Source organism: Rhinoderma darwinii, chromosome 1 (genome assembly GCF_050947455.1).
Source record: "Rhinoderma darwinii isolate aRhiDar2 chromosome 1, aRhiDar2.hap1, whole genome shotgun sequence".
Classification (NCBI taxonomy): domain Eukaryota; kingdom Metazoa; phylum Chordata; class Amphibia; order Anura; family Rhinodermatidae; genus Rhinoderma; species Rhinoderma darwinii.
The window spans coordinates 198,791,982-198,810,126 of record NC_134687.1 but is presented as its reverse complement, the minus strand read 5'-3'; the positions used below and the strand labels follow the sequence as shown (position 1 = coordinate 198,810,126).

The 18,145-nt window shown below is 41.5% G+C and overlaps 1 protein-coding gene across 1 annotated transcript; it reads right to left on the bottom strand.

The window, feature by feature from the left end:
* Window positions 1–16,574: 16,574 nt before the first annotated feature.
* LOC142738948 (methylated-DNA--protein-cysteine methyltransferase-like) lies at window positions 16,575–17,925 on the bottom strand. The gene has a single exon (XM_075849787.1). It carries the CDS (start codon window positions 17,850–17,852, stop codon window positions 17,289–17,291), a length of 564 nt encoding a protein of 187 aa, XP_075705902.1. The 5' UTR covers window positions 17,853–17,925; the 3' UTR covers window positions 16,575–17,288.
* Window positions 17,926–18,145: the final 220 nt, after the last annotated feature.

Sequence of the window (18,145 nt, the reverse complement as noted above, 5' to 3'; positions counted from 1 at the left end):
TATAATGCCCCTATATTGTCCCCACACACACATTATAATGCCCCCATAGTGCTCTCACACACACAGTTTAATGCCCCCACAGTGCTCCACACACACACACACACACACACACACACACACACACACACACACACCATAATTCTCCCATAGTGCCTCCCCATAGTATAATGTCCCAATAGTGCCTATCTACAGTATAATGTCTCCATACAGCATAATGCCCCCATAGTGCCCCCCACACAGTACAATGTCCCATAGAGCTCGCCACACAGTAGAATGCCATTATAGTGCCTCCTCACAGTAGAATGGTCCCATAGTGCCACAACACAGTATAATGCCCACATAGTGCCGCCCACTTAGTATAATGCCCCAATAGTGCCCCACACACAGTATAATGCCCCCATAGTGCCTTTCGACAGTATAATGCTCCCATAGTGCCCCCACACAGTATAATGCCCCCATAATGCCTCCTAAACATAATAAAACAAATACTCACCTAGCCCTGTTCCCATGACGAGCGGAGGAGATCCCTCTGCAAATCTCCTCTGGTTTGTGCTGTGTGTGGCTCGGCAGAGATACTTTATATCTGAAATAAATCAAAGGAAGAAGCGCCTCATGGTGCGGAATACCAAAACAATACTGAACAGAAATGCAGGTGTAAGAATTATCCTCACCTGGTAAAGTTGTGCAGTGTCCAGGCACAACGCTGTTGAAGGGCATACAATGGATGAAGTTGCTACTGCTTCCTAGCCAAGGGGACCAAAAAAGTTCACCTCGCCTCATGGACGGTGCAGCCCTGATCTCACTATATCCAATTTCCTCTCATCTTAGGGTAGAAAACGTTTTTCTGACTTTCTTCCTGACAAATATGTCAGAAGAAATCCCTGGATTAAATACTATCTCAGCAATAAAATACATCTCAGCAATCTAATATCCTGAATTATGTCTTTCTAGAAACATATCCAGACTCCTTATAAATCAACCATTTGAACATCCTGGGGCAGACAGTTCCATATTCTCACTGCTCTTGCATTATAAAAACCCCTGTTATGGTAGTGAAACTTTCTATCCTCTAGACGTAGTGGACGCCCCCTTGTTATAGTTTGAGAAGATCCTTAGACAGATTTCTATATATCTTTAATTTATTTGCACACAGTATTTAATTGAATATTTTTTTCTTGATATGGCAGTCCACCCATTCCATTTATTACTTTGCCCACTTTTTAACCCACTTCAGCTCTGTTATGTCTTTTTTATATATTGGAACCCAAAACTATGCATGGTGGGGAATATTTATCAATGTATTTACACCAGAAATTTAATAAATACATTGAAAAACATGGCGTCCAAGTGGGGTTTCAGGGTTTCATCAAAGTTTTCTGACACTTTCCTACTTGTGCCAGTATTAATAAAACTTCCACCTTTTCCTTGTGCGGCCTGACAAGTGATTTATATAAGGGTAAAGGTAGTTGCATCTTTGCTCATCTTGATGCATCTTATTATTGGTTTAAAATATGATGGGTTATTAGTACATTATGTCAAAATAAATGAAATAAATACCTACTCATACATGAGCGAGTCACTGAATACTGATCATCTCAGACGCATCAATTCCTGACGTACTGAACAAATATGATATTAAATGTTTGGAAGTAAGTTTGCTAGGGATTCGTTAATACACGTTTCTACAATAGACTTCCATAGAGTATTGCGCAAAACACATTCCTTTTGCCTGGTAGGTTTCCTTGTATTTCCTGCCAGTCAGAGGTTACTCACCTGATGCTTATATCATGGTCTATTGTAGCAAGGGTACCCTGAGGGTGTAAATATTCCTGATATTTTTTCATGGAGGAAATAATATGACATTTATTTTACGTAAACTCTTCTCATGGTAATTGTTTTTTACAGCCGTATGCCAGACTTATAATTCTTATAGTAAAGTGGTTGTTTGTGATGAGATTACTCCTTCGAAAGGTGCTTACAGTTATACCACGTTCTCTGCGCCTGCTCAAATTTTATCTCACCCTTTCTGATGTCAATGGTTTAAAATGCCTCTATTTGCACTTCAGGATCATGGTTGCAGTCTGGGGGATTGATGTTTAATTGTGTTCTGTCCATTGCAAAAAAAATAGTACACAGAAATAATGTATTGCATTTTAACCAGAATATCAAAGAAATTGTAAACTGTAATCCAACATGCTGAAAAGACATTATATGAAAACTTTAATTTCACTTCCAGATGATGTTTAATAAACGTGTGGTCCAGGGCTTTAAACCTGCACCATGGTGAATGTACGTCACAGGTTTAAAGCCCCTGCTTCTGCAATCGAGCAGGTGAACACGGCATAGTTAATTACTGCAACACTAATGAAAATGTTAGGGCCGTTAAACCACAACTAAAAATTGACTGGTCCTTTAGGAACAAAACACTGGTCATTAATGGGTTAAAGAGTTTTTTACAGTTATAAAAAATGTATGGCTTATCAATATCTGATCGGTGGAGGTCTGACTCTCGGCACCCCCACCAATCAGCTGTTGTGAAGAGGACACTTGCCCTTCGTTCCTGTCTCTGCTCGTACTGTAAATTGCTGACACATTTGTAGCGGCCGTTCACAGTATTACAGCCTTCTCCCATTCACTTGAATACATTTGTGTCGGATTCACAGTACGGAGCAGGTAAGCAATGAAGGGGAAGAAGCACTCACATGAGAGCCACAGCGACTTCAAAACAGCTGATCAGCGGGTGTGCCGGGAGTCAGACCCCCACCGATCAGATATTGATGGCCTATTCTGAGGATAGGCCACCAATTTCTTATGACTGGAAAATCCTTTAACCCATTAACGACCAGAATGCAGTCACTTTCTTATAACTGCTAAACTCTTTTTAAATCTATGTCTGTACAGAGGGTTTTGAGATCTGATTTAGAAAACCAGATCTCTCACTGCTATAAGATATGTTAAAAAATTAATCCGCACAAGATATTGAATCTATTTAGATGGAAAAAAATGGTGTTAAAAGATTGATATTCTCTTTAGGGAACCCACATTTAGAACAAGATTCTTAAATGGACACTAAACCAACAAAAAAAAGTCTATTTAATGTCCATTGCTGTGCAATTGAATGAAATCGAATGTTTCTGAAAATAGCCATTTTCATGCTGAGGAAAAGCTGACTGCAGCGTTCCTCAAAGGGATAAGTGACGGGAAGTCCAGAGAAATGTCAGCCCCCATGATCACTACCTTATCTCACATATCTCCAGTTCTGAGAATATATATAAGTGTGGATAAAGGTGTGCAGTTTAGGTGCCCCTTTTACCAGTACATTATAAAATAAGTATATTAGGTTGCCTTTTTTTAGGGCACATATCATTTTTCAACTCTGTATCACTGACTTTTAGTCACAAAGCTAATTCAGTGCCCCAGATTGTTTCAGAGTGGCATCATTATGCCCTTTGGGTTTTCCTGTGACACAGCACTGTTTTATTTGGATATTTGCCCAGAAATAGTTTTACATTCCTTAACTTCTGACTGGCAAGTTCCTGGCATAACGTATCACAGACTATAAGGGTATTACATCTGCAACGGTAAGCTAATAATAAGGTTTAAAAGATAAACATAAAATTTGAGCAAGACCAACAATTCCTTTTGCTATCTTGTCCTGAACACATGCTGCACTATATGTTCAAATCACATAAAAATTCACGTATTTTAAGTGTTTCTTTTGGATATTTCACATACATATGTACATGTATTGCAATGCGCACAAGGGGGTGCTCTTGTCTTTCTACATTTGCACAATTCTAGCAAGGAATTGAAACATTCTTGAGAAAGCTAAGAATGTACAACAAGGAATCAAAATGTTCCACCCTGCGAAGAAAGGTATCCTGTATAGTACAGTGGATTGGCATTTGTGTGATTGCAAGATTATACATTCATTAGATACACAACCATACATTACTGTATTAAAGGACATTGCTTAAAGATATTAACCTCAATGGATTAATCCTATGATCAATCACTATTACATAGTGTTTAGTGGTACTGAGCACTAAATTTGATGTGACTGGGTACTAAGCTTGTGTTGAAAATGTTAAACTTCAGATGAGATTTTAGGGACCATGGCTGAAGAGTCCTCACGTCGACACTGTGGACGTGACCATAGAGAATAATGTATGGAGTGCAGAGGTATTACTTGTAGCTCCTGAGCCCCAATGCAAAATTGGAAAAAGGGCCCCCATCCATAAATATACAGTAAGGTGTCTGTGGCCTATAGAAAAGAATGGGTCTGCAGATTATACATAATTACTGATCCGTAATTATGGATAAAAACTATGGTCATGTGCATGGGGCCTAAGTGTGTATTTTACCTGTGTTTAACTGGGGTTGTGATGCTGATTTTCCGTATCAAATGATGCAACGTGTGCATGTGGCTTAAGACTAGCAAGGAATGTGTAAATAATACAGTGCATTATTATACCTCTATAAATGAAGTGAAGTAGAGTTTAGGGGAGTTGGGGTTCACCTATTGCAATGAATAGTAGGATTACTGATTGTAATAAAAAAAAATCCATGAATGTGAAAAAAAACCTCTGTCTCCATTTTTGTATTCTTAAAATCTAATGTAAATCAACTTTTCCTTCCATCCAGTATCAATAGGACTGGACAGATATTCTACATTACCAAACAATCATAGAAATGTATATAAAATCTAACTTGTGAGGGTAGATAACCTTCAGGATATTAATTGGTGATCTCTTCTCAGTTTTCTGCTTCTGCTGAAATTCCACATTATATTGCTGGAAAAAGGCGCCAGATTTTCAGACGCCTGATTAAAGGATTATCACTGTCGATGCATTACTATTTTATTTTTCTTCTTTTTTTCTTACTTGGCAGCAATGTTTTTTTACCTTCCAACTGTTGACTTCTATGGAAACTTGGTTGTTGCATTTTAACAACTATTCATTGCCCTGATAATGCATCTCTTTTAGGTCATGTGTTTTTCTCTACTGTACATGCGGCAGTTGAAGTGGAAAAAAGGGTGTCTGGTACAATGGAATTGTATAGCATCAAAGCAACGTCATTCAGTGTTGTAAACCAACTAAGGAATGTGAGACTTTGGACTTAGTTAGGATATGAGATGGTATTAGAAGATGAGAGTAGCGAGATGTCTTAATTGCTATGGACACCTTTGAGGGAATTTTTTTTTAAATAAATAGATTAGTCAGTGTGTTTAGTGTAACTTTGTAATTAGTCTTTATTAAAAAAATCTTTTTACTTTTGGAGATACAGCTGTTCTGCATTCTCTATAGAGAACAGCTGTATCTCTCATTTTACACTAATATCCGTCAGTCCCACGGACCTGACGGATTCATTGTCGGCGGGTCCTGTGTGTCTCTGACACGCAGGACCCACCTGTAATCGATCACATCTAAGGCCTCATGCACACGACCGTAGCAATGTGCACGGCCGTGATTTTCGGGTTGGACGGGCCGTGCACATGGCCGCGTGCATTAATTTCTATGAGCCTGGACTACAAAACACGACCGTAATAAGACATGCCCGTTCTTTTTGCGGTCCAGGCTCCTGGGTCATGCATGGACCGTGGAAACTGCAGTCGTGTGCATGGGCCCATCTACCATTAGGGAAGCTGATTAGGCCCCGCCCGGAGCCGAAGCCTAAACGGCTTGCTGTCAGTAAATGACTGACAGATCTAATACATTGCACTACGTAGGTAGTCCAATGTATTAGGAAAAAAATCTGACAGTTGGACCTTCAAGTCCCCTAGTGGGACTAAAGTAAAGTGAAAAAAAAGTTGTAAAAAATATAATAAAACTTTCAAGTAATAAAATAAAACACAATCGCCCTTTTTCGCTTATCAAGTCCTTTATTATTGAAAAAAATAAAATAAACCATACATATTTGGTATCGCCGCGACCGTAATGGCCTAAGCTATAAAAATATTATATTATTTATTCCACGCGGTGAACGGCGTAAAAAAAACGTAAAGAACAATGCCAGAATTCTGGTTTTGGGTCACTTTGCCCTACAAAAATGGAAATAAAAAGTGTTCAAAAAGTCGCATATATCCAAAAATGGTGCCTATAAAAACTAAAGCTCGTCTCACAAAAAATAAGCCCTCATACAGCTCCGTCGACGAAAAAATTTAAAAGTTATGGTTCTCACAACATGGCGACAGAAAAAATACATTCTTTTTACAAAAATAATTTTATTGTGCAAAATGTTGTAAAACATAAAAAACTGCTATAAATTAGGTATCGCCGGAATCGTACGGACCCGCAGAATAAAGTTAACATGTAATTTATAACGCATGGTGAACGCAGTATAAAAAAAACCCTAAAAAAACTATGCCAGAATTGCGTTTTTTTGGTCACCTTGCCTTGCAAAATATAGGATAAAAAGTGATCAAAAAGTCGCATCTACCCCAAATGGTACCAATAATAACTACAACTCGTCCCGCAAAAAAAAAAAAGCCCTCATACAACTACGTCTATGAAAAAATAAAATTCGTTAAGGCTCCAATAAGTCATGACATAAAAATATGCGGTTGTGCCGATCAGAGGGGAACATTTAGTCTGTTTCAAGAGGCGATTTATTGTGGCCCTAAAATTAGGGAACCAGGAAGGGGAGGGCCCAAACCTATCTGCTAGAAGCGAGGGCGCCCGTATTATACCAGGACAATACTTCCCAGCAAAATTCCCCAAACTGCAAAGGTGCAGAGCGTGGACCAAAAGGGGGATAAGTAAAGACACCATTTATCAGTGCGACACTGGCCTGTGCAGAAAGGATTGCTCCACAACGTAACACACATCTATGGATTATTTTACTGTTTACCCCATTATTATACCAACTGACTATGCCCCTGATGTACTCTGCACAGCTTACATATGCCCCACATTATAAACGGAAACGCCAGCAATACTCAAACAAAACTACTACGAAGCAAAATATACGCTTCAAAAGCCAAATGGCGCTCCCACCCATCTGAGCCCTACAGTGTGCCTAAACAGCAGTTTACTTCCACATATATGGCACCGCCATACCCGGGAGAACTCTTTTAACAATTTTTGGGGTGTGTGTCTACAGTGGCATAAGCTGGGCACAACATATTTGCCACTGAATTGGCATATCGGGGGGAAAATATAAATTTTTACTTTGCACCATCCGCATCGCATTCATTTATGGAAAGACCTGTGGGGTGAAAATGCTCACAATACCTCTTAATAAATGCATTGAGGAGTGTCGTTTCTAAAATGGGGTCACTTATGGGAGGTTTCTTTTATTATTTCCCATCTGAGCCTCTGCAATTGTGAACCAATTCTGTGTAAATCGCCAAATTAGGCCTCAATTTCACATGGTACGCTTTCACTCCTGAGCCCTGTCAAATGTCCAGGCAAAAGATTAGGGCCCCATGTAAGGTGATTCTAAAACCGGGAAACACAGCATAATAATTAGAGAGCTGTCTTGTTATGGTGGCACAAGCTGGGCACCACATATTGGCATATCTATTGAAAAATCCCATTTTCACTCTGCAATATCGAGTGCACGCTAATTTATGCAAAACACCTGCGGGGTTAACATGCTCACTACACCCCTAGGTGAATACCTTGAGGGGTGTAGTTTCCAAAATGGGGTCACTTTAGGGGGGTTTCTACTGTTTTGGTCCCACAGGGGCTTTGCAAATTCAACATAACGCCCAGAAACCAATTCAGCAAAATCTGCACTCCGAAAGCCAAATGGCTCTCCTTCCTTTCTGAGCCCTGCCGTGTTTCCAAAAATGAGTTTATGACCACATATGGGGTATTGCCGTACTCGGGAGAAATTGCTTATGTAAGTGGTTCCTTTTCTGCTTTATTTTTTTAGAAAATGAAAAATTTTGCGCTAAAACTACGTCTTATTGGAACAAAAACGTAAATTTTTTTTTCACTGCCCAATTCAAATAAAATCTATGAAACACCTGTGGGGTCAAAATGCTCACTACACCCCTAGATTAATTCCTCAAGGGGTGTAGTATCACAAATGGAGTCCCTTTTGGGTAGTTTTCACTGTACTGGTACCTTAGGGGCTTTGAAAAGCGACATGGTGTCAAGAAACTGATCCAGCAAAATCTGTGCTCCAAAAGCCAAACGGTGCTCCTTCTCTTCTGATCCTTGCCATGTGCCCAAACAGCAGTTTATGACCACATATGGGGTTTTTGGCACTGCAAGAGCCCTTCAAACTCGACATGGTGCCTAAAATATATTCTAATAAAAATGAGGCCCAAAATCCACTAGGTGCTCCTTTGCTTCTGAGGCCGGTGTTTCAGTCCATTAGTACACTAGGGCCACATGTGGGATATTTCCTAAAACTGCAGAATCTGGGCAATAAATATTGAGTTTTGTTTCTCTGGTAAAACTTTGTGTTACATAAAAAATTTATTAAAAATGAATTTCTGCAACAAGAAAAAATGAAATCTGTAAATTTCACCTCTACTTTGGTTTAAAGGAACAGTGTCATCACAATTTTTTTTAATAGTGCTATTAATCCCATCCTCTATATCATTAATAAATAAGTTGAATAATAGTGGTCCCAGCACAGAACGCTGGGGTACACCACTTATAACCGGGGACCATTCAGAGTAGGAATCATTTGCCACAAATCTCTGGATACGGTCCTTGAGCCAATTCTCAATCCAATTACAAATTATACTTTCTAAACCTATAGTCCTTAACCCCTTAAGGACGCAGCCTAGTTTGGGCCTTAAGGCTCAGAGCCCATTTTTGAAATCTGACATATTTCACTATATGTGGTAATAACGTCAGAATACTTAAACCTATCCAAGCGATTCTGAGATTGTTTTCTCTTGACACTTTGGGCTTCATGTTCGTGGTAAGATTTGGTCGATATACTTTTATTGGTGAAAAATTGCAAAATTTAGAGAAAATGTAGAAAAAATAGCATTTTTCAGAATTCAAATGCATCTGCTTGTAAAACAGATGGTTATACCACCCAAAATAGTTACTAGTTCACATTTCCCATATGTCTACTTTAGATTGGCATCATTTTTTGAATATTATTTTATTTTTCTTGGACGTTACAAGGCTTAGAACATAAACAGCAATTTCTCATATTTTTAAGAAAATGTCAAAAGCCTTTTTTTTAAGGTACCTGTTCAGTTCTGAAGTGGCTTTGAGGGGCCTATGTATTAGAAACCCCAATAAAACAGCCCATTTTAAAAACTAGACCCCTCAAAGTATTCAAAACAGCATTTAGAAAGTTTTTTAACACTTCAGGCATTTCACAGGGTAATTTTTTCCAATAAGATGTCATTTGTGATCAAAATTTCCTATTTTCATATACCCCATTTTGTTGCCCAATTTCTCCTGAATGCAGCAATACCCCATTTGTGGTGATAAACTGCTGTTTGGGCCCATGGGAGGGCTTAGAAGGAAAGGAGCGCTATTTGTTCTTTGGAGTCCAGATTTTGCTGGATTGGTTTTTCGGGTGCCATGTCGCATTTGCAGAGCCCCAGAGGTATCAAAGCATTGGAAACCCACCAGAAGTGACCCCATTTTGGAAACTACACCCTTTAAACAATTCATTTATGGGTGTTGTGACCATTTTGACCCCACAGTTTTTTCACAGAACTTATTTGAATTGGGCTGGGAATTAAAACAAAATTATTTTTTCCAATTATATGTAGTTTTGGCTGAAAATTTCTTATTTTCACAATAAATAAAATACCCCATTCTGTTGCCCAATTTGTCCTGAGTGCGTCAGTACCCCATTTGTGGTGATAAACTGCCGTTTGGGCCCATGGGAGGGCTCAGAAGGAAAGGACCACCATTTGGCCTACTGGGGATTTTTTGGTGCGAAGTCATGTATGCAGAAGCCCCTGAGGTACCAGTACAGTTGAAACCCCCAAGAAGTGACCCCGTTTTAAAAACTACACCCTTGAGGCATTCATCTAGAGGTGTAGTGAGTATTTTGACCGGAGACATACACCCCATAAACTGTAATGTGGGTTCTCACGGGTACGGCAATACCCTAAATGTAATGGCAGGAAGGAGGTGAAGGGAAAGTGAGCCCTAATCTACCCACCGCCCTGTCCCTGCCTACTTGCAACGACTCGCCCTAGGCGACGGGGTACAACTGGGCGGCAGTCCCTACGCTGTCTAAGTGCACGGGAGAACAAACAGGGAACACGCAAGGGAAGGGGCAGTAGCCACGGAATGCCGCGAGGAAACGGAGCGGAGAATGAGTAGTCAGGACCAGGATGAAGTGGAGTATACCAAAGTGAGCACGGAGAAGGAAGCAAGCCAGGGGCAAAGCAAAGCAGGTAAGCGGAACTGCAGCAAGGCAGAAGCACGGCAGAAGCAGGCTGGAGCAAGCAGCAGTGAGGCCAGGAATCCAGAAGAATTACAAGCACTGAGGAAGAGAACACGGCAGGTAATAAAGGACAGGGGGCGGAGCTAACTCCGACTGACCAGGCCGCGATAGGCTCTCCCACTCCTGAGCCTGCCACCCTGGTTGGTGGGAGATGGTGTCAGTCGAACAGGTCTGGCCTCAGGTGTGGATTGATTAATCCCAGGAGTATACCTAGACGTAGTACCTGGCAGATCCCTAACACTAAATGTGGCTGTTATCAGCTGCCTGGGCACGCAGCAGGGCTCAGAAGGGAAAGACGAGGGGGGATAAGCTGTGCAGAGTGCATCAGGGTAAGTAAAACTGGGGTAGATTAAAAATCAGGGGATGTATGATACATTTTGAAGCACTCTTTCATACGGAGCCTTAGTTTTTCGGGACACGTGTCACATTGATATATTGTGTCCTTCCTTATCCCCCTCTTATAGCAGATTTTGTACCTCTTTTGACTTTTTCCCTTCTTGCCAGTTTGGGGAACTTCTCCTGGAAAGTGTTGCCCTGGTATGATGCGTGTGGCCCCGCTTCCAGAAGTACTGGGTGCCCCACCTTCTTGGTCCCTAAAAATTTGTTTCTTGATAACCACCTCTTGAAATTCCAGGAAAATTCCCGTCTGGCCTGAACATCGACGTAGCACGTACGCATTGTACAATGCCATCTGTATGATGTGCCTGGCCAGCTTCTTATACCACACCGCATGGCGCTGTAGGGCTTCAGGACTTGATCTGACAAGTCCACCCTTCCCATGTACCTATTGTAGTCCAGGATGCAGTCTTGTTTGGTGGTCTCTGTACTGGTACATGGGTACTGGTGTGGCATCTCTCTTGTCCTTGTATGTGACACGCAATATGTTTGCCCAAGCAGTGTCTTAGGGAGGCCTCTCAGATTTTTTTTAGCAGTGCCGCATGCCACAGGACTTCTGGAAGCGAGGCAGTTGAAGAGTGGGACGCTGGTATAAAACTTATCCAGGTAGAGGTGGTAACCCTGGTCCAGCAGTGGGTGCACCAAATCCTACACAATTTTTGCATTAACTCCCAGTAAGGGGGGGGGGGGGTCATTCTGGGGGCTGAATACTGGTGTCCTTCCCTTCATATATCCTAAATTTGTAGGTATACCCTGATGCACTGTCGCACAGCTTATACATCTTCACGCCAAACCTTGCCCTCTTACCCGGCAGGTACTGGTGGGATTGAACCCTCCCTTTAAAATCTACTAAGGACTCATCAATAGAAATACACTTCTCGGGGGTGTATGCTTTGGAAAACCGGGCACTGAAACGGTCTAATAGGGGTCTCCATTTATACAAACGGTCAAAACTGGGTTCATCTTGGGGTGGTCACGGCTCATTATCAGTATAATGTAAGAAGCGAAGTATTGCCTAATTTATTTATTTTCTTAGGTTCCAGTTCAGTTCTGAAGTTGCTTTGAGGGGCCTATATATTAGAAACCCCTATGAAACACCCCATTTTAGAAACTAGACCCCTCAAAGTATTCACAACAGCATTTAGAAAGTTTATGAACCCTTTAGGTGTTTCACGGGAATTTAGAGCAAAGTAGAGGTGAAATTTACATTTTTTTTGTCAGAAAATCCTTTTTATACCATTTTTTTTTATAACACAAAAGGTTTTACCAGAGAAACGCAACTTAATATTTATTGCCCAGATTCTGCAGTTTTGAGAAATATCCCACATGTGGCCCTAGTGCGGTAATGGACTGAAGCACCGGCCTCCAAAGCACAGGAGCACCTAGTGGATTTTGAGCCCTCCTTTTTATTAGGCACCATGTCCGGTTTGAAGAGGTCTTGTGGTGCCAAAACAGTGGAAACCCCCCAAAAGTGACCCCATTTTGGAAACTAGACCCCTTGAGGAATTCATTGTAGTTTTCATGGGGTGCATGCGGCTTTTTGATCAGTTTTTATTCTATTTTTAAGTGGCATGGTGACTAAAAAACAGCAATTCTACTATTGGTTTTTTTTTCTATTTTTTTTACAGCGTTCACCGTGCGCTATAAATGACATATACACTTTATTCTGCGGGGCGATACGATTACGGTGATACCAGATGTTTATAGTTTTTTTTATGTCTTATGGCGTTTGCACAATAAAATAAGTTTTGTAAAAAATCATTTACTTTTTGTGTTACCTTATTCTAAGAGCCATAACTTTTTTATTTTTCCATCAATAAAGCCGTGCGAGGACTTATTTTTTGCGTAACGAACTGTAGTTTCGATCAGTACCATTTTTAGGTACATACAACTTATTGATCTGTTTTCATTCCATTTTTTGGGAGGTGAAGTGACCAAACAATTGTGATTCTGGTACGGTTTATTATTATTTTCTTTTACGGCGTTCACCACGCGGTATAAATAATGAAATAATTTTGTAGTTCAGGCCGTTACGGACGCAGCAATACCAATTATGTATAGTTTATTTGTTTGTTTATATATTTTTATTAATAATAAAGGACTGATAAGGGAAAAGGGGGGATTTTGACTTTTATTACTTTTAAAACTTTTATTTTCTTATTTTTACACATCTTTTTTTAACTTTTTTTTTACTTTATTACTTTGTCCCACTAGGGGACTTGGGGGCAGGATGCCCTGATCGCTATTCTGGGGTCCTGACGTCAGGACCCACTAGGCTTCCGTCGATGGCATAGCCGGACGCCATTGTTTGGTGTCCGGTAGCCATAGTTACAATCACCGGCCGCTATCGTGTAGCAGGCTGGCGATTGTAGCTTAACCCCTAAAAAGCCGTGATCGCTATTGAACACAGCTTTTAAGGGGTTAATCAGCGGGGACATAGCGATCGGTCCCCGCTGTAGGAGCTGCGGCAGCTGCTGTACGAGACAGCAGCTGTCACAGCTCCTGCATGTGTCGGGAGGACGGCCGAAATGGCCGTTACTCCCGCGACGTACTATTCCGTCGCTGAGCGCGAACGTATTGGTTAGCGCGACGGAATAGTACGTCGCTGAGCGCAAAGGGGTTAATTTACCCATTAGACGTCTATGGGGGACAGTGTCAAATGCCTTTGCAACGTCCAAAAACACTATATCCACAGCGGCCCCTCTGTCTAGGCTTCTGCTCACCTCTTCATAAAAACAAATCAGGTTGGTCTGACAACTTCTGTCTTTAGTAAAACCGTGCTGGCTGTCACTTGTAATACTATTTTTTGTCACATAATCCTGTATATAGTCCCTCAATAGCCCCTCAAACATTTTTCCCACGATGGATGCTAAGCTTACTGGTCTATAATTAACCGGGTAAGACCTAGAGCCCTTTTTGAAAATAGGCACCACATTTGCCCTGCGCCAGTCCCTTGGCACTTTACCAGTCACTAGAGAATCTCTAAATATTATGAAGAGGGGGACAGAAATAACTGAACATAGCTCTTTAGGAACTCTAGGGTGTAACCCATCTGGTCCCGGGGCCTTGTGCACATTTATTTTATTTAACTTAGCTTAACATATCTACATTCAGCCAATTCAGTATATTAATTGATGTATTAACAGCACTGGCACCGGCTACATCAGCTGCTCTTTCTTCTGTTGTATATACAGAGCTAAAGAACCCATTTAGTAACTCTGCCTTCTCTTCATCCCCTGTGACCAACTCCCCATTACCACTATCTAGTGGTCCTACATGTTCAGACCTTAGCTTTTTTGCATTTATATACTTGAAGAATTTTTGGGGATTTGTTTTACTATCCTTGGCCACCTGCCTTTCATTTTGTATTTTTGCTGATTTTATAACTTTTTTGCAGATTTAATTAAGCTCTTTATAATTTACAAAGGCTACAGATGTACCCTCAGATTTGTATTTTTCAAATGCCCTTTTTTTGTCATATATTGCCCTTTTTATAGAAGATGTAAGCCATGTAGGGTTTAATTTTATTCATTTATACTTGTTACCTATAGGAATAAATTTTGCACTATAATTATACAAAGTAGATTTTAAGATCTCCCATTTGTACCATTATTTGACATTAGTTTTTCCCAGTCTATGTCCTGAATTGCAGCTCTCATCCTGGGGAAATTGGCCTTCTTAAAATTAAGTGTTTTTGCCCTCACAGCCTGTGTTTGTTTTTTTACAGCATATGTAAAATATAACTATATTGTGATCACTGGTACCGAGATTTTCACGAACATTGACATTCCCAACAAGCTCTGCATTATTAGAAATGACCAGATCCAACAGAGCTTCACCTCTAGTCGGGTCTTCCACAAACTGGCCCATAAAATTTTCCTGCAACAGGTTGAGGAAATTTCTACCCTTTGCAGTTGAAGTCGAACCATGACACCAATTAATATCCTGGTAATTAAAGTCTCCCATTATCGCTACAGTACCAGCCTGCGCAGCCCACTCCATTTGTTTATATAGCTGACCTTCCATCTCCTCAGTTACAGTATATTCGGGGGTCTAGCGATTACTGCAAAAGTAATTTTTTTCAGTGTTTACCTCCCTTTGTAAATCCACCCACAAGGTTTCAACCTCCTCACAATCTTCACCCTCTATTGTCTCTTTCACACTCGCCTTCATATCGCTTCTCACATACAGACATACACCACCGCCTTTCCTATTTATCCTGTCTTTCCGAAACAGTGTAAGGCCTCATGCACACGACCGTATTTTTTCCCACCCGTAAATACTGGCGTAAATACGGTTCCGGTGTCACACGTATTCCACCCGTTTTGCACCAGTATTTACGAACCCGTGCCCGTAAATATGGGTCCGGTGTCACCCGTATTCCACCCGTATTTACGGGCACGTTTTGGGCGGCAAAATAGCACTGCACTAATCGGCAGCCCCTTCTCTCTATCAGTGCAGGATAGAGAGAAGGGACAGCCTTTTCTGTAATAAAAGTTAAAGAAATTCATACTTACCCGGCCGTTGTCTTGGTGACGCGTCCCTCTCTTCACATCCAGCCCGACATCCCTGGATGACGCGGCAGTCCATGTGACCGCTGCAGCCTGTGATTGACCTGTGATTGGCTGCAGCGGTCACATGGCCTGAAACGTCATCCAGGACGTCGGGCCGGATGTCGAGAGGGACGCGTCACCAAGGCAACGGGCGGGAGACCGGACTGGAGGAAGCAGGAAGTTGTCGGTAAGTATGAAAGTCTTTTATTTTTATTTTTTACAGGTTATACTGATCGGTAGTCACTGTCCAGGGTGCTGAAAGAGTTACTGCCGATCAGTTAACTCTTTCAGCTCCCTGGACAGTGACTATTTACTGACGTCGCTTAGCAACGCTGCCGTAATGACGGGTGCACACATGTAGCCACCCGTCATTACGAGAGCTCCATAGACTTCTATGGACTGTCCGTGCCGTTATTACGGCCTGAAATAGGACATGTTCTATCTTTTTCAACGGCACGGGCACCTTCCCGTGAGAAAACGGGAAGGCACCCGTCGCCAATAGAAGTCTATGAGCCCGTTATTACGGGTCGTAATTACGACCCGTAATAACGGGAGTTTTTACGGTCGTGTGCATGAGGCCTAAAACCCTGTAGATTTACAGCCCAGTCGTGTGAAGAGTCTAGCCATGTTTCATGTACCAAGGCCTCCAGCTCCCCCATTTTGCTTGCTAGACTTCTGGCATTTGTGAACATACACTTTAACTTGCATTTTAAATTGATACGTTTACGATCAGAAATTTGATTATTTAACATTATTTGGCCATTTTTATTTTCCTTTTCATTGCTGTTTTGTAACAAAAGGATCTCCTTATCCTGTTGTCTATTCCTCTCCCCACAGTCTATTTCTCCCCCCACCAATATAGTCTGACCCCTCTCTAACCTGACTACCCCTTTATTATCTACATTGACCTCCCTCCTCAGTCCTAGTTTAAATGCTCTGCCACCCCAACTGGGATTCTCTCCCCCAGCACAGCGGACCTCCTTCCATTTAGGTGCAAATCATCTGCAGAATACAGTTTGTGCCCCAATGAAAAGTCAGCCCAGTGCTCTAGGAACCCAAAGCCTTCTCCTCTACACCAAGTCTTAAGTTATGCATTTCAGCCCAAAACCCATGCTTATTTTTATTTCTACAACCTTTTTTTTATTATTATTATTCAGATAAGCATTACTGTGTATGAATATATTTTTTCTGGCAGTAAAACACAGAAAACGATGAAGGAAGTCGGCAAGAAATTGTTATCAGGATCATTTCAACATCTACTCAAGGATCTAAACGACAGAAAAAAGATACATAAACAGAACCACAATAGACATTTCCCTAAGAAAACAAGAACAAACAAAAAATGCTGAAAAATGCCTATATTTGTGTGTGGCAGCGACATACTTCAAAGGATTAGGTGGGAATGCTGGGCACCACTGTTGGCAGAGGTACAGGATCTCCGTTTGGATGAATACAAGGCTGGGCAGGAATAGGGAGGTGTATGTGTGGGTTGTCTGCATATTATTTTGCTGTGAGTAGCACGCAATGCTGGGACGCTGCCTGCTGTCCCCTCTATAAGCCAGATGCTTCCTTGCCGGGGCAGTTGAACCTCGGATTTGCCACGCCACTCCCCTCTCTTTTTCCTTGCTTTAATGGGCATTAAAAATAGAACAAAACAGAACTGGAGATGAAAACAGAATACAAGCCCAACAGGCTGGGTCTGCTGTACTCATTCTGTGTAAAATGTTAAAACAAGACAAAGCACACAAGCTGCGTCCCTCAGGACGCATCCAGCCTTTTTAATATAGTAGTGCCACCACACATCTCACATCGGATGTTGTATTATATTTATATGCCACTCAAATATTTACAATTTTCCTGAATTCTACTGCGCAGCGTGAAAGCTTATGGAGCGCTGTGCCGGGGTTATATGCTTTGGCTGCTGTACAGCTCTAGGTGAAGTGCACTAAAACACGCTCACATTTCGTTCACATGCTTCTCGTGTGCCAAAAGCCAGAGTTTCACATTGTTTCTTTTGCCGCCACTGTAGTTGCCAATTTTTCCGTCGCTGCAGATCACCCGGTGGCATGGTATGATAAGTGGCACCGGATTATTTCTCATAGCTCCTCCCACAGCTCTCGCAGCTTTTGAATTTCCGCTGAGCTCAGCAAGTTCTTTGTAGGTGATCGTCTTTCCCATCATTACATTCTGCAGCAGAGTCAACAGCACATTTTTCTGGAATGAATCTTTTTGAAAAAGTGGATGGTGGAAAGCAGGTACAGGGTATTTCTCCATCAGCCAGGGCTCACAGAAGTAGGCTCGCAGCCAGTCCGTGCACTGTTTAAGCGGTGCAATCATTTCCTGAGGGTCCTTGCATACCTTGAAAGACGTCGAGGCATCCTTTGCCCCCGATTCAGTCACATCCCAATTTAGCAGTTTTATGTCATGTATTCCCAGTTCACATCCTGATATTTGAATCCCCCCTACAGGGCTCTTAATCAGCACCTCTTCCATTCTGCAGTTTCCTTTTCCTAGTGCCATTTTCAGTGAAGGTCTAGAAGCCACGTTTGTTGTCAATGAAGAAGCTTGGCTCCTGACACACGGAGCTCCATTCAAGGAGTTGATAAACTTCCCACCGGTGAGCAACAGCTTGTGGTTGTTTTCCCCCCCCCCTGCTTATTTTTTAAACAGAACATTGGATAGAATTCATCAAATGTTTATTAACCTGAAACATAAATTTGCTCAATTCAGTTCTACAAAACAACCAGAATCTAAAAACTGCAATCTATAAAATAACACACAAATACAAATTTTACAATAAGGGTCTAGTTTCT

What these genes read in the sequence shown, in the direction of transcription:
- LOC142738948 (XM_075849787.1), bottom strand. Translation starts at nt 17,852, where the DNA reads ATGGCACTAGGAAAAGGAAACTGCAGAATGGAAGAGGTGCTGATTAAG.